Genomic DNA, 14793 nt, shown 5'->3' on the forward strand with positions numbered 1-14793 from the left:
TCATTCACTTTTAGATGACTTTTTCCAGACTGCAGTTTTTCTGCATCAAAATTTCAGTCTAAGCTAGCACTGAGCTTGTGGCCTGTTGGACAGGTCAAGGGTGGCTGGCTGCAGCACAAGCCTTTGCCACAAGTGTCCCTGTCAGCTGGAGAGAGGCAGTGTCATTCCTGGACCTAAGCCTCTCTTCAGCAGGTGTTCAGCTTGCTCTGGTTACTCCCTAGAGCCTTTGTGAGTTTGAGTAGCTGGAGCAACTCACTTGTGTAATCTTAGCACGTTTCCTCTTGCAGGCTGATACCAAGAAATGCTCCCTGTTTATCCCACTGGACACTGAAGAATAATTTTGCCACTCAGCTGGTAAGTTTTAAAGACAAACTGAAGAACTGCCTTCTTATACACTGCTTGCAAGCTGTTACTTCTGCAAAACTGCATGCTTTGTTTCAGTCAGAGAAATCCATAGCCCTTAATGCTATCCCAGTGACAGCTTAATGCCTAGAGTGTCACTCCTGCAAATAACCTCTCTCCTTTATGTTGAGTAGCTGAGATGTCATTACTAAGAGCCAGTGGTATTGTAACCCTATTTCTTGGTCCGCAGAGCCACATTTGATTGTGTTCCTTGGCAGCAATAGGAAATAAATGCACTCATTTCTCAGTGTCACCACTGAGGTATAGCACTGCAAGTAAGTTACATGCCAGAGCAAATAAATCCACTTGGCAGCAGCAGCTGCACTTGTTTTCTCTCACCATGCAAAACCTTAGCTGGTGTAAGCACTCCAGAGGAGACCAGACTCACAGTGTGCCAGTCATGTCCCGCTCTCCTTCTGGAATACCAGGAGCACAACGATTCAGGTGATACTGCAACACTGAGTGACTTCCTCATGCATTTTAACCCTCCCCCATCAGGAATTTGTGCTGAGACACAAATACAGGTCTTGAGAACTTCTACTTTCTGTCGGACGAGTTCCTTTTGGGGCAGAAAGCGTCTCTTCTAGGAAGCTCTCTAGCAGCAGGATCCACTCCCAGTTCCTGAAGCACCGAGCAATACGAACATCATCTCTGACTTGTATGTCTCCCTGCGGGCATCCTGGACCTTATGCTGTTCAGCTGTGGGGGTGAAGAGAAGCAGCAGCTCTCAGAGGAGAGCGTGACACATCCACCCTATGGCATTATCACAGAAACTTGTGAAACTTCAAACACTTCTAGAAGTGCAAACCAACCCGCTGTTATTTCTACGCCTTATGTGTTCAGGCCATCGTTAGAGGAAACAGCGACCTGAAAGCAAACCAGGCGTTCGAAGTAAACCAAAAGCAAAGAACAACCACCGGCCACGCATAAACAAAACAAAAACCCACACGAAGAGAAAAACAACAAAACCAAACCACCCCAAACAGGAAGGGAGGCGTCCTCAGAGGTACGATGGCAGTTTTGTAGTTTGGCTCACTGCTTCCTAAGCGGCTCAGCCCTCGGGACCGCCCCTCTGTCGCTGTTTTGGCACGCTGTTTCGGCGCTGCACTGCGCGCCTGTAAAGGGCAGCTCCGCTCTCTGTCGCTTCCGATGCTGAGGCCAGTCGGTCGGCTCAGATCAGCCGTAAGGTAAGCAGACCCCAGGTGGGACGGCCGGGCAGGATTCCCAGGCGGAGGGCCGCACGGCTGGCGGCTCACGCAAGCGCCGGCTGCGAGCGAATGAACCGGGCGGCAGCTGCTACCGGCCGCCCCGCCCCGCGCCCTTCTCGCGTTGCCTAGAGATGGCGGCTGCGGCCGCCATGGAGCTGCCCGGCTTCCGGCCCGAGCCAGCCCCGCCCGCCGCCCCGAGGGCGGTACGGCTCGAGAGGAGCCCGCGCGGAAGGGTGAGTTTCTCTCACCGAGGTGAGCGCTGGACGCCGCGATGCTGTTGTGGAATTTGGTGCAATTTCCGAACGTCGAGACAGCAACTTAACGTAAAACGATCACTGTTTAAATTTCTCAATATTTTTGACACCGTTGTCTTCTCACAATTCTCTCCCTGCAGAACGAGAATGATTTTAGCAGACAAGAGACGAAAGAGGTGTTGGTACAAAGTTGACAAGTGTTTTTTTATAGGGAGCTGTGATCTTCACGTTCGGAAGGAATGCTCATCCTCCACTGACAATCAAAACTGCTCGGTTCTGCAGAAGTCAAGGCAAAAGTATCACTAAACAACATGCCAGGGAAATTCACTTTCATGTTACTCCTTTGGAAGCTTCCTCCCCTGCTGCTTGTTCATTGCAGCTTGCTCGCTTCTTTTCAGCAGCACACCACCTTATAAAGCCAAGCTGCCCAGCAGAGGAGGCAATCACCACTTCCTACCTCTGTATTGGAAATGCCAAATCACAGCTTGAAGCAGTGATTGAGCACCTGGTAGGAAGGCAGGGCTAACCTGGGGGAGCTCAGGTGCATTTAATATACCTGAGTGACCAGAAGGGATGGAGCCAGGATCCTACCCTTCCCAAGCCTCATTTAAATATTGGCATTGAAAGCAAGGGTATCTGAATGGAAATTCCCACCTACCTGAGGCCTTCCAAAGGTAGGTAATTTTTTTTCCTTCCTTTCTGTCTCTATTGCTGCTGCATTTGGGCTTGTCCTCATTTGCTGTAGAACTAGGACTTTGATACCTTGCTGTTATTCCTGTTTTCTGTCACATTATAGCATTACATCTTCTTCACCCTAGATATTACCAGTAGCAATGCTGGCTTCAGTGATGCTCCTCCCTATTCATCTCTGCTCTCAATCTATGAGTTGCCTGAAGGCCTCTACAGAGTTGAAATAAGGTATAGAAATAACAGAGAAATAGCACTTCTTTTTTTTTTTGACTGATTATTCCTCAATGCAATCAGTTTGAGCTAAATTAAAATACAGACTGAGGGCTGCTGAATAGCTCATCAAAAAATAGTGTGGCCATGTGTACACTCCCTATGCAACCAGGGGGCTGAGCTTAACCTCTGGCTTTTGCATAAGAGCTCACCTGAAGCTCTTGAAGGATCACTTGGTGATGTGGTATCTAATAACAACACCTTTTGCGGCCATGGTCATTTTTGAACTGAACCTGTGACTATCCCCTAAAGTACTGCTACCTCAAAATGCTGAGCATATTCTGAATGAGGAAGGACTTAAGTGTTTTTTTTTCCCTCCTGTTCTGAGAGTATTTGAGACTGAGAGGAAATTAAAAATAAATAAAAACATCACTTCCCCCCCCCCCCTCCCCAGCCCATAATTAAAGAAATTATGTTAGTAGATGAAGATCCTGAAAGCTTTTCAATGGGTAATGCTACATTCTGTAAGATGTTATATTTTTACCTGAAAATGCTTTTATATATTGATGTAAAATGAACTGATTTTGGATGTATTATTCTGAGACATAACAAACTCAATACTACAGAATCATAGAATGGCCTGGGTTGAAAAGGACCACAAAGATCATCATCTAGTTTCAGCCCCCCCTGCTATGTGCAGGGTTGCCAACCACCAGACCAGGTTGCCCAGAGCCACATTCAGCCTGGCCTTGAACGCCTCTACAGATGGGGCATCCACAGCCTCCTTGGGCAACCTGTTCCAGTGTGTCATCACCCTCTGTGTGGAAAAACTTCTTCCTAATATCTAAAATAAAACATCCCTGTCTCAATTTAAAACCATTCTCTCTTGTCCTGTCATTATCCACCCTCATAAACAGCCCTTTTCCTTCCTGTTTATATGCTCCATTAAAGTAGTGGAAGGCCACAGTGAGGTCTCAAAATCACAGAATGGCCTGGGTTGGAAGGGACCTTGAGGATCATGAATCTCCAACCCCCCTGCCACAGGCAGAGCCACCAACTTCCACGTGTAATACTGGACCATTCAACCTGGCCTTGAACACCTCTAGGGACAGGGCAACCTGTCTGGACAGTCTGAGAGTGGTGAAATGCTGGAACATAGAAAAGCACTTCCCCCTGATAGCCAAGCTAAATCTTCCCTCCTTCAACTTACCTTCAACTTAAAACCATTTCTCCTTGTCCTGCAGTTATCTACCCTTTCATCTTTGTGGATCTTCTCTGGACCCTCTCCAGCAGCTCTGTCTTTCTTGTATTAGGGGCTTCAGACCCTGGATGCAGTACTCCACATGGGAGCCCTGAGATACCATTTGCTTTCTGAGCTGCAAGAGCACACTGCTGGCTCCTGTTAAGTTTCAATCTATTAGGACTCCCGGGTCCTTCTCTGCAAGGCTACTCTCAAGAACCGCTCCTTCCAGTCTGTATGTATGTGGGGGATTCCACTGGCCCAAGTGCAAAAACCTTGTACTTTGCTGTGTTGAACCTCATTAGATTCACCCAGGCCCGCCTTTCCAGTCTGCTGAATATCTCTCTAGAGCCTTTTCTTCTCCAAGCTAAACAATCCCAGTTCCCTCAGCCTTTCCTCATAGGAGAGGTGCTCCAGCCCTCTGATCATCTTAGTGGCCCTCCTCTGGATCCACTCTAAGAGCTCTACATCCTTCCTGTAGTGGGGGTCCCAGGCCTGGATGCAATACTCCAGATGGGGCCTCACAAGAGCTGAGTAGAGGGGGGACAATCACCTCCCTCTCCCTGCAGGCTGCCCCTTTTTGAATGCAGCCCAGAACACAGTTGGCTTTCGAGGCTGCAAGCACACTCGCAACAAACTTTGCAATAATTGTCACATCATACTAATGAACTCAAAAAAACAAGTATGTAGTGCTATATCCACTGTTTCATGCCATTAGTAAGTTATTTGTTCATATGTATGAGAGAGGTTTTATTCTAAACGCAGAATACATTGGTTGGCTTTTATACTCATTTGGTAAGAATTATTTCAGGAAGATAAAACCCAACAGCCTTTCACCTGCAACTCAATAAATCACATTCCATTTAATTCAGTTTTTATTCAATGAAATGATGTATAAAAACTTACAAATCTGAGAACTTAACTATACACAAAATGATATTCAGTTTAAATGTATACACAGAGAAGAGCTGTGGTTTGTGACTTGCCCTCTCCCACCCCTCCCCCCCAAAGCACAGTGCCTCCATTTACCACGGGGCACTTTGTTCTGTCCGCTTCAACCTTCTGCTGGCCCAGTATTTGCTAGGTGGACTCCGTTGCTGCTGTCAGTTTTGTTTCTTTTATGCTACCAGCAAAACATCTGGGCATTTCATATAAAATAATAAGAATCAACAACTTGATTTTTAACACAAAGACGCAGTGCTATCATTATCAGTAACTAAAATTACATAATTCATCCTTTCAGTTTTTGCAGACTTTGTCTTGGCTTTGAAAATAACGGGACTCTCAAAGAGCAGAATTTGCCAGTCAACACTATGGGTTTGCTTTAAAACAACCATGATCCCCCATTGCTAGAACATCTCTGTAACCACTTCTTCTTATCTCATGCAATCATATCAAACGAAACCATGGACTTTCCTTGCCTGAGTAAGGCAATGAAGTTTTTCTCTCTCCTCTCATCGGGAATGACTCAAAACTATACCTAACAACACATGCATGTGCTGCACTGATGAGGGTACAGTGCCCACCAGGATGTCGCTTCTCTGGTTTCCTTTGTATCTTGGGTGACGACACTTATCCAACAGCTTCTGTTCTACAGGCCAATAAAAATGCACACAGCTCAGGACGTTTCCCATTTGATTTAAACCTGTGCAATGACTACTTTAGTCAAACAACTAAAATACTTTCCAGTTTGAACTGGAGAGCAGACGGCCAGTTGCTTAAAAAAAGATGTGTGCATTTATTTACCTGTACCAAATATACACACAAACACTTTCCATATATATATAAATCTTTATACATATACGATAGTTTATATATATATATATATAAAGATTGCCATCACGTTATTATTACAGCTACTTAAGTCAAAATCTGACTAAGTAACTACTTTGCTTGAATCAATCATGCTATCTGAAACAGATACCCCAAAGGCATACTTGAAGGAAAATATAAGGCTAAAAGAAACTCAGTACTCTCAGCTCTTTTTAACCCAACTGACAACTTTTTGCATTCACTTCAATGAGGAAAAATTCTGAGGCTTTTAAAGTTATAATCTGAATCGACTTGCATGTGGAGTTCTAAAAAGCATGGTGTTTAAATAGCCAGATCTTCTCAAAACGTCTTTTACCAGGGAAACTAATATAGATATAGATATATATATTCCTTGCTTACCAAGCCGATACTCTGTTTCTCATTACAGTCATCAAGTCATCATTGTATCTAAATACACTTTCAAGTGATCTAAATTTCATTTAAAATCTATTAAATTTGGATTAACTAATACTATCAACATAGTTAGCTGGATTATTTTTCACGTGTTCCTTTGTATTAAAATCAATTATGTTGTGGTTTGATGCAAGAGCGTTTTTGTTTTGGTGGGAGAGGCAAAGTCCAATTTCCTAATGTGCCAGTACAGTTCTGGTTGCTGAAGACAAAGGGTGGGAAAGTTGGTGGAAGAGATGGCAGGGGTAAGTGAGGAAAGAGGCAGGGGGAAGAAAAAATTGATTTAATAAAAATGAGTAAAGAAACTTTAAAAAATTGATATAGATTTCACATTCAGTCTAACAACACTGCTTCCTGCTCCTTTTTGATGGAGGCTAACACTGCATTATCAGTCTCTGTGGCTTCTGTGTCCCCACCACCTAGCAGAATGGAGCGATCTTCTTCTAGTGTGAAGACAGAGTTTTGATTTTGGCACGAATGTTTGACTACTTCATTGGGAGTCGAAAATGTTTTGTCACACAAGTTACATTTGTAGGGCTTGTTGGTCTGTACTAGCATGTTGTCCATTTGACTGCCTTCCTCAAAAGTACAGAGCTCCAGAGTCTGTTTGTCCACCATCGTGTACGTGTCCATGCTCTGGTTTAGGCACACATGTCTGGCAGCCTGGTTAGCCCTACAAAAGCTTTTGTCGCAAGTGCTGCACTTGAAGGGTTTGCCAGTGTGTATGTACATGTGCTCCCTCCAGTGGCTTTTCTGAATAAATTTACGACCGCAGATGGAACATTCATATTTCCGTCTTTTTACTTCCCTCTCTTGATCTGCCTGCTCCAAGTTGTCTATGTCTGCAATATCCGAGGGGGGAGGTGTCTCCGATTGCTGCTGCCCATCGATTATTGGAGAGTCTGAGATCTGCTGCAGCTCGCTGTCACTAATCATCCCAGCTTCAGGCACTTCCATAGCATCCTTCTCAGCTGTGTTGTTACAGAGCGACAAAGAAACATTACTTTCTCCCTGCTGGCTAGAGGTGAAGGGAACTCCCGTGTGGATCTGCAAGTGTTCGCGCAAGCTACTTCGTAAATTGAACCGGCGACCGCAGAGGTGGCAGGCATAGTACTTTGGGAAGCTTCCGTTCCTTTTCATAATGCTTGGCTTGACGTGTGCTATCGTGAGTGAAGCAGGCTGTTCATCTGAAGAAGATGCTTCCATGTTGGCTTCCTCTCCTGCAGGTGAATTATTACCAGCAGCAGATACCAGTTCTGGAGACAAAGATGATGGCAATTGGTCGGAAGTGGCCATATTTGTCCTGCTCACTTGTGGCAGAGTTGTAGGTAACTGTGAGAGCTGTGAGCCTTCTGAAACCGGTTCTTGGGTCATCCGGGAAGTCTGTGGCCTTGGTTCTCGCCCGAGTTTGTCAGCTGCCGATGTAACCTTAGCGGGATGTCTGATCTGGTGATCTGCAATCTGAATGCCATATAATGAAGATGCTAATGGAAAAACTTGATCCGGGTGAGAAAAAGTTCCCTGACTTGCAAGGCTGGCCTCCTGAATTAGTGGATATGCATGCAGAAACTTTATTCCCTGCTCTAGTCGAACTGGGTCAATGAGCTGTGGTGCCATCTTCCCAGTGTACATCAAATGCAAGAGATAACTGAAGATATCTGGCTGTATGTCGGTTGCTTTCAAACGGACACATTCACTGGAAAGTGAAACAGAATGATCAATAACAGATTGGGAGAATGCTTTCAATCAGATTTAAGTTATTCAAGCATTGGTAAAAATCAGAACTGTATGTTATATTCAAAAGACACAATCTGTAAGAAATGAAGAGAAATGCTTGGCCATTCGCAAGATGACTTTTTTCCCCTCAGCAAACTAATTGCCTAGAAAGATTGTCCCACTGCAAACTGCACCTTTCTCAATGGCTGCTACGCGACAGATATGTTGACACATACTGATATATTTCATAAATTGCAAAGATATTTTTCCTTTTTTTTGTGCTTAAATACATCTACAACCAAATTAAAACCTCCTAGCACTGGTGTCTAAATTCATGGTCTCAGTTCTTAGCCCTGAAAACACCCAAAATTCATCTGACATGTGCCTCTTTGGCTTCAGTGTCTTACTAGTGCTTATAGTCACAGTTGTGGAAATGTGTGTTAACACCTTGCCTGAGCCGTGTGAGGATCGAGAATGATGCAGGACAGGGTGTGAATTTCCTGACGGTTGGAAGCAAGAGATGTAGCCTGAGCACATCTAATGTGCAAAGGCTAGACTCCTTGTAAAACAACTACAGTAGCTTCCTTCCCTGAACAGGGAGGAAGAAAAGGTAGCAGCATCAGGAGTACCCTTGGCAAAATGCATCAGTCCCTTATAGCATTCAGTAAGTGAGACAGCTGGTGATTGTGATGCCCTCTTCAGCCTAACAGAACTGAAACCAATGCCATCCTTCAAGTTAGAGCATGCCCTATGCATCAATCTTTAGTATACTCTGGACTGAAACATCCATTAATCCTCCTGCTGGATCTCTGTGTAGAAAGAAAGGCGAGGTTCACAAGACAAGAAAGAAAATCGGGAATGTTTTGGTTAGGCTAACCAAGTTAACTTTGCTAACGGGAGAGCTTCTGGGATTCTAATTGATTTTCAGTTATCTGTAGCTTTTAGATTAAGCACATATTAAATAAAGGCAAATCCAGAAGCAGACGCGACTGTGCACTGCAGTCTGAATGCTCTAACCACAGTAGGTGAGGAGAAAATCATAGCCAATTCTTCCCTTTCTTGAGGTGTGCCCTCTGCTTGAGCTCTCTAACTGCTTTTGAACTCTGATACATTACCCAAAAATAAACTGGCAGCACTGTCTTCCAGTGACTGTTGTATGCTCCTGATGGAGCCAAGTCTGCTACATCTGCCTGTCTCTGAAGTGCAAATTTACTTCCGTCCTTGATGTTTACTTTTGGAAAACTCTTAGCCAGAGTTGAAAGTTTCGCTCGTTTAAACTTTTTGAGATAGTTCAAATAATTGGGAAAAACAAAAGTCCACAAAAATCTTTAAAAAACAGTCTTACACTTTATCATTATGTAGTTCTGTTTTACTTGACAGATTAAAAAAAAAACACGTGAAAAATGCTACCTTTATCTACGTGTTCATTTCTCAAAATCTTCTCCTAGCAAATATTATTGAGTTTATATAGTGTTCTGAAAAGGTCAAAAATAGTGGCAATGCTGAGCAGGTGAAGAAGAAAAGCACAACAGTGAAGACAGGAGTCATTAGATGTTCTCTTCTGCGTGTTATAGATTTTTTAAGGATAAAGAACATTTACTGGAATATTATTGTTAATGAATCACAGTCCAACTTTGAAACAGATTCTAGATTCATTATCAAGAAGCAAAAAAAACACTGCAGGTTTCAAGCTAACTGAACAACTTTTTAACAGTCAGATTGGGCTTCCCATAGTTACCTGGTTTGGTGAACAAACAGCATCTTGAAGTAGTTGGAGAAAGAAGCAAGAACCGATTTATGTGCCTTGAAGTAGACATCACCAATAGCAACCGTGCAGTCACACAGGAAACCAAACTCTCTCTGAGCATTTAGCTGCTGCAGCAGAATAAGTCCATGGTTGGCCAAATCCATTTTTTCACACTCTGAAAAGCAAACGACTTTCATGTAAAACTTAACAGTAGATAGGCAGATGCAACAGAAGATCTCCCTTCACAGATACTTCTGCAAAAGTAACACTTCTTAACCAGAACAATAACATCGATGACACCTTGCAAACACTCAAGGATCTCTGTTTCACAACATACAATGCAGCTCACAAAGGTGCAAGTGATTTGCCCAGGCTTAAACAGCAAAGCAGAGCTAGGAACAGAGGGTTCTGCAAAACCATGGGGTAGGCTTAGATACAGAAAAACAGATAGCTGAAGGAGAGGAAGAACAACTAGTAAAAAACATCTGTTTTTAATGAGAACAAAGTATTTAGATACAGATTTGAACAATACACTCATCTGATACCAGTCACCTGCAGGGATGGCAGTGACAAGAGCAGAACCCAACAAGAACCAAGTCAGATAACTTCTTACTGGAATTTTCAGCCTCTCTAAATACCTTTAACCTAAACACTAGGTGTCCATTTGGCTGAATGTGAACTCCACCAAGAAATCATTGAGCTTTCCTGATAGTTATGGCCTCTCCCGGGAATTACCAGCTGCATACCTGACCCTTTCCAGGCTGATAAAATGAATTAATTCTGGATATCGGCAAGGCCCCCGGACTATCAGAAAAAGAAGGGTCAACTGAGATCAGCTACATCAGGGACATGATTTAGTGGAGGGTTGTTAGGGCAGTATGGTTAGGTTGTGGTTGGATTTGATGATCTTTAGGGTCTTTTCCAACCTGAGCAATTCTATGATTCTGTGTAGGGGCCTGAAGCTTGTCTGTCACAGCAGGAGAACGAAGGTGTGAGAGGAACTCTTCCATCCTTGCTGGCTGCCTGCACTGGTTAGTGTTTGGATAATTCTGTTCATACAAGCAATACACCAAGATCCCTTCCCTCCCTCCACAAGAGAACACTTGCTCTGTCAGCAGGAACACAACTCATGTTCACTGTTACTTAATCCCACACCACGTTCCACGCAGGTAAACTCTGTCATGTTGAGGAAAACTTGCAGGGCTTCTATAATAGTTTTAAGTTGGGTTTTATTCCGTGTGTGCTACGCTTTCAATTCTTTGATGCCCAGTGTGGCTCGTGCTCAGAGAGGGAAACTCGACAAGCAGAGAAAACCACTGCTGGGGGAGCTCCAGGCAGATAGGATCCTCTCCAGTTATCATCATCCCCAATCTGTTTAGTTTAGGGCTTCACCCTTACCCAAACAGCAGCCTGCAGTAGCCGAGAAGCCGCTGCCCTTCTTCAGAGCCGCAAATTAAGGGCCGGCGGACGCGGGCAGGCGGCAGGCATGGCCGGGCGGGACCCTGCGGCGGGGTGAAACGGCCGCGGGGTGAGAGCGGGGCCCGGAGAGCGGCGAGGCGGGGACCGCGGCGCTGACAGGAAACAGCTGCTCGGCGCCCTCAAAGAGTACGGCGCTGCCCCGTTTCTCCTCAAACGCCTCAGAAAGGCGCCCCGTCTCACGACGGTCCTCAACGCTCCTTTGGCTCTGGAGGCCGAGGGTGCCGCTTTCGGTCGCGCCGAGCACTCCGTGGGCCCGGCAGGAACCGGAGACGGCGCGGGGCCCCTCCGGGCTCTCGGCGGCGCCGCGCGGCCCCGCGAGCGCGGAGCCCGGTAGGAGCGGCCCCGCGCGTCGCCGCCCCTCGCGCCACAATGGGCACGCGCGCGGCCCGAGGACGGGGGAGGAGGGAGCGGGCGCGCGCGGCCCGGGCGCTCCCGCCGCCTGCCGGCGCCGTAGCGCGCGCGCCGCGGGGCGCCGCTCTCGGCGGGGGGGCGGGGCCGTCCGGCCGCCCTCTCCTCCCCTCCTCCCCCGGAGTCGCGCTCGGCCCCTGTGGCCCGGGTGGCGGCGCCCTCCCATTGGCCGCCGGGGCGGAAGGCCGGGCGGCCGCGCGCCGCTCTCACTGGCTGAGCCCCGCCCCTCCTCCCCTTCTCCCTCTCGCCCCCCCCCGCGCACGCCACGCGCGCACGGACGGACGGAGACGGCGCGAGACGCAGCGCGAGCGGAGCCGCCAGGGCGCGCGAGACGGGAACCGCCGCCGCCGGGGCCGCCCAGCCCTGCCGAGGAGAGACAGGCGGGGCCGCCCCTCCCGCCGCGCGCGCGGCTCCCTTCCCCCCTCCTCCGCCCTTCCCCGCGCCGGATGCCGCCGCAGGGGGGGGCCGCCCCGCGCCGGGCCCCGACCGGCCGAACCCGGCGCGGCACCGGGACGCGCCGAGCCTTCTCCCGGTCCCGGCCCTCACCCCCTCGCCCCCTCCACGCGCGGCTTCCAACCCCCCCCCCCTTCCCCCTTTTCCCGGCGCGGCCCATCCCCCCCCCCCGTGCCGTGCCCCGGATGGAGCCGCTCGGCCCGGCTCGGCCCCGGGGCTTCGCCAGGCGGTCGAGCAGCGGCCCGTCGCCCCGCCGCCGCGCGACCGGGCCCTCGCACACAATGCGGGCCGGGCCCGACGGGCCGCGCCGCGCCCCCGCTCGCCCCTCCGCCTCGCCTCGGCGCGGGCCCGGCCGTCCCGGTGCGCGGGGCCGGGCACACGTGCGGGCGGTCCACGCGCGGCGCCGCGGGCGCTGCTCACCTGGGGGCGCGGGCCGCCGAGGCGCCTGGTGCCGCGCGCGCCGCCGCCGTCTCCGCGCCCAGCAGCAGCAGCAACAACGGAGTCAGCGCGGCGGCGGCGGCGGCGGCTTTTCCTGTCCGGTTACGTTAGGGTCACATGACCGAGAGCGGAGCACAGAGGCTGCAGCGAGGAGCCCCCGCCGGGGGGGAGGGGAGGCGGCGAGCGCTGTGGCGGCGGCGCCGGCGCCAGCAGCCGCCACCCACCCCCCCCCTCCCCTCTCCTCTCCGCTCCTCCCTTCCTCCCTCCGCCCGCGCCGCCGGGCACGGCCCCGCCGCTGGGGGCTGCCGGTGCGCGGAGCTGCGGGGCCGGGTTCGCGGCCCCTTTAAAAGTCCCGGGGGGGAGCGCAGCGCGGGGGGGGGGGGGGGGGGGGGCGGTGCGGCCCCCTTCCACCCCGCTCCGCTCGCCGCCGGGCGGGGGCGGCTCCGCGCTGCGGCGCGGCCTCAACGGCTGCCTGAAGCGGCAGCCACAGGTGCGTCCCGCGGGGCCGCGGCCTTCCTTCCGCGCCTGGCGGCGGGCCGGGCCGAGGCCTCGTCGCCTTGACGCCCGCGATGCGCCGTGCTGCGCTACGGAGCCCGGGCGGCAGCGGGCGGTGCTGAGGCCGGGTCCCTGCGGGCCGCGGCGTGCGGCAGAGGAGCCCCGCTCGGGGCCGGGTGCGGGGCTGGCGGGGCAGCGTGCTGCTTGCAAGCTCGTTGGGAGGCGTTTGGTCGGCATCGGAACGTTAGTTTTTGATTATTTGTGTGTCTTGGGTCTCTCGACCATTTTAGCGTAGTTAAAGGCAGCGCACGTGAGGCACCTGTCTGACCTGCGGGTGCTGGCTGTGGCTGGGCTGCTGTCTTCGTAGTCGTTGCATCCGATGTGCTGTGTGGAGGAAAAGCAAGAGATGCCAAACCTTTCAGGGCAGTGCCCTGACAGCAAGTGAGCTGAGGGCAGCGTGAGAGCGGGGTCAGCTCCGCGTTGGTCTGTTATGTAGTTCAACAGGGGACTGCAGCCTGCCGGGGCGGCTGCTGCTCTTACGGGGTCTGAATTGATCAAGGGCTGCAAGACTTCTATGTGAGTGTGACTGCTGTCTGCACTGGAACTAAAGGAAGGCTGGATAGTTATAGCTGGAGTTTGCTTGCAGCAGGCAGCTCGTAGATGTATGTTAGTTTATTTATCCAGCGGTGCCTGAAAAGGAAAGTCCTAAAAACAAATGGCAAAACTTAATTTTCTTGGAGCTGAAAGCTGTTTGCTGCTATTGTGGTATTTTGAATGTGGAAGCTGGACAGCACTGCATCTTCTCTGAACTTGCCTTGAGTATCCTTTGCTGTGCAGCACCGCAAGAGATACATGTGTAGCACCCCTCATAGCAATGTGATAGAAGCTTATAGACTGTACTTAACCAGCAGAATGAAAGGCTTTTAGTCTGCCTGGCATATTTTCCCCCCTTCTCATGCATTTTACTTCTGCAAACGAAATGCAAAGTAAAGAGAGTAGGTGGATGTTGGAACTTGTGTGGCTTGGTAGTGGACAGAGTTTGTTCTCACTGACCGTGGTGAGAGATGCAATTTTCATTTGAATTCGAATGGGCTACTTGGGAAAATCAGTGTATTTCTGTCAGGTGCCTGTTGGATGGTTTTGCTTTGTGGCCTGCTTTTTCTCTTTTGTTGCACTTGGATAATTCTGTGTCAGCATTCCTGTGAGATTCTCCTCTGTACTTTCTCTGAAATTGGAGGAGAATGTCTTGTTACTGCTTATTATTGATAACTCCAGCTTTAAAGAACCGGGTTTGCTCTGCAGTTCTGTAATTCATCAATAACATGACTCGTTAATTTATAAGTATTCTGCCAGATTCAGGGCCCATTGGAAGTGGTGGAAAGACTTCTGTGCTGTTTAGTACCAGCTAACTTTACATCTTCAATGCTGATTTACACCTGAGAGGCACTAGCTGTCACTGGGGAGCCAAGCATGAGTCAACTGTTGCATTTTTTTTTTTGACATCTGGCTCAAAATGTGAATCTAAATTTTTACTTCTGTCCGATCTTTTGTGGCATTTTTTTAAACTTACAATCAGTACAACAGAAATTGTAATTGAGAATCATCTTTTTCTCTTCAAGTTATATCATTGCTCTTCCTGATGTTGATTTTTTTTTTTTCTCCAGTTCCTTGAGGCACTTTTTCAGGATCTATTTCCTAATCTTTTTTGAAAGGAGAGTTCAAAATGCTTCAGATGTTGCTATAAACTTAAGAGCACATTTGGTTGTGTTGCTGTTGATGATAGGATCGGTCTCTGGGTTTTTGGTTTCTTTGCTCTCTGTGTCCCTGGAT

The 14793-nt window shown here is 49.1% G+C and overlaps 1 protein-coding gene across 2 annotated transcripts; it reads right to left on the reverse strand.

Moving 5' to 3' along the window:
* Positions 1 to 4852: 4852 nt before the first annotated feature.
* ZBTB2 (zinc finger and BTB domain containing 2) lies at positions 4853 to 12686 on the reverse strand. Of its 2 annotated transcripts, none has more exons than XM_031611957.2 (3): positions 12451 to 12686; positions 9682 to 9865; positions 4853 to 7923 (listed from the first exon to the last, which is right to left on the reverse strand). In XM_031611957.2, exons 2-3 carry the CDS (start codon positions 9852 to 9854, stop codon positions 6561 to 6563), a joined length of 1536 nt encoding a protein of 511 aa, XP_031467817.1. In that variant the 5' UTR covers positions 9855 to 9865; positions 12451 to 12686; the 3' UTR covers positions 4853 to 6560. The 2 variants fall into 2 exon arrangements, with proteins under 2 accessions (XP_031467817.1, XP_031467810.1); XM_031611950.2 differs by lacking the exon at positions 12451 to 12686 and adding an exon at positions 11089 to 11502.
* Positions 12687 to 14793: the final 2107 nt, after the last annotated feature.

Source organism: Phasianus colchicus, chromosome 2 (genome assembly GCF_987193195.1).
Source record: "Phasianus colchicus chromosome 2, bPhaCol1.hap1.1, whole genome shotgun sequence".
NCBI classification, from domain to species: Eukaryota; Metazoa; Chordata; class Aves; order Galliformes; family Phasianidae; genus Phasianus; species Phasianus colchicus.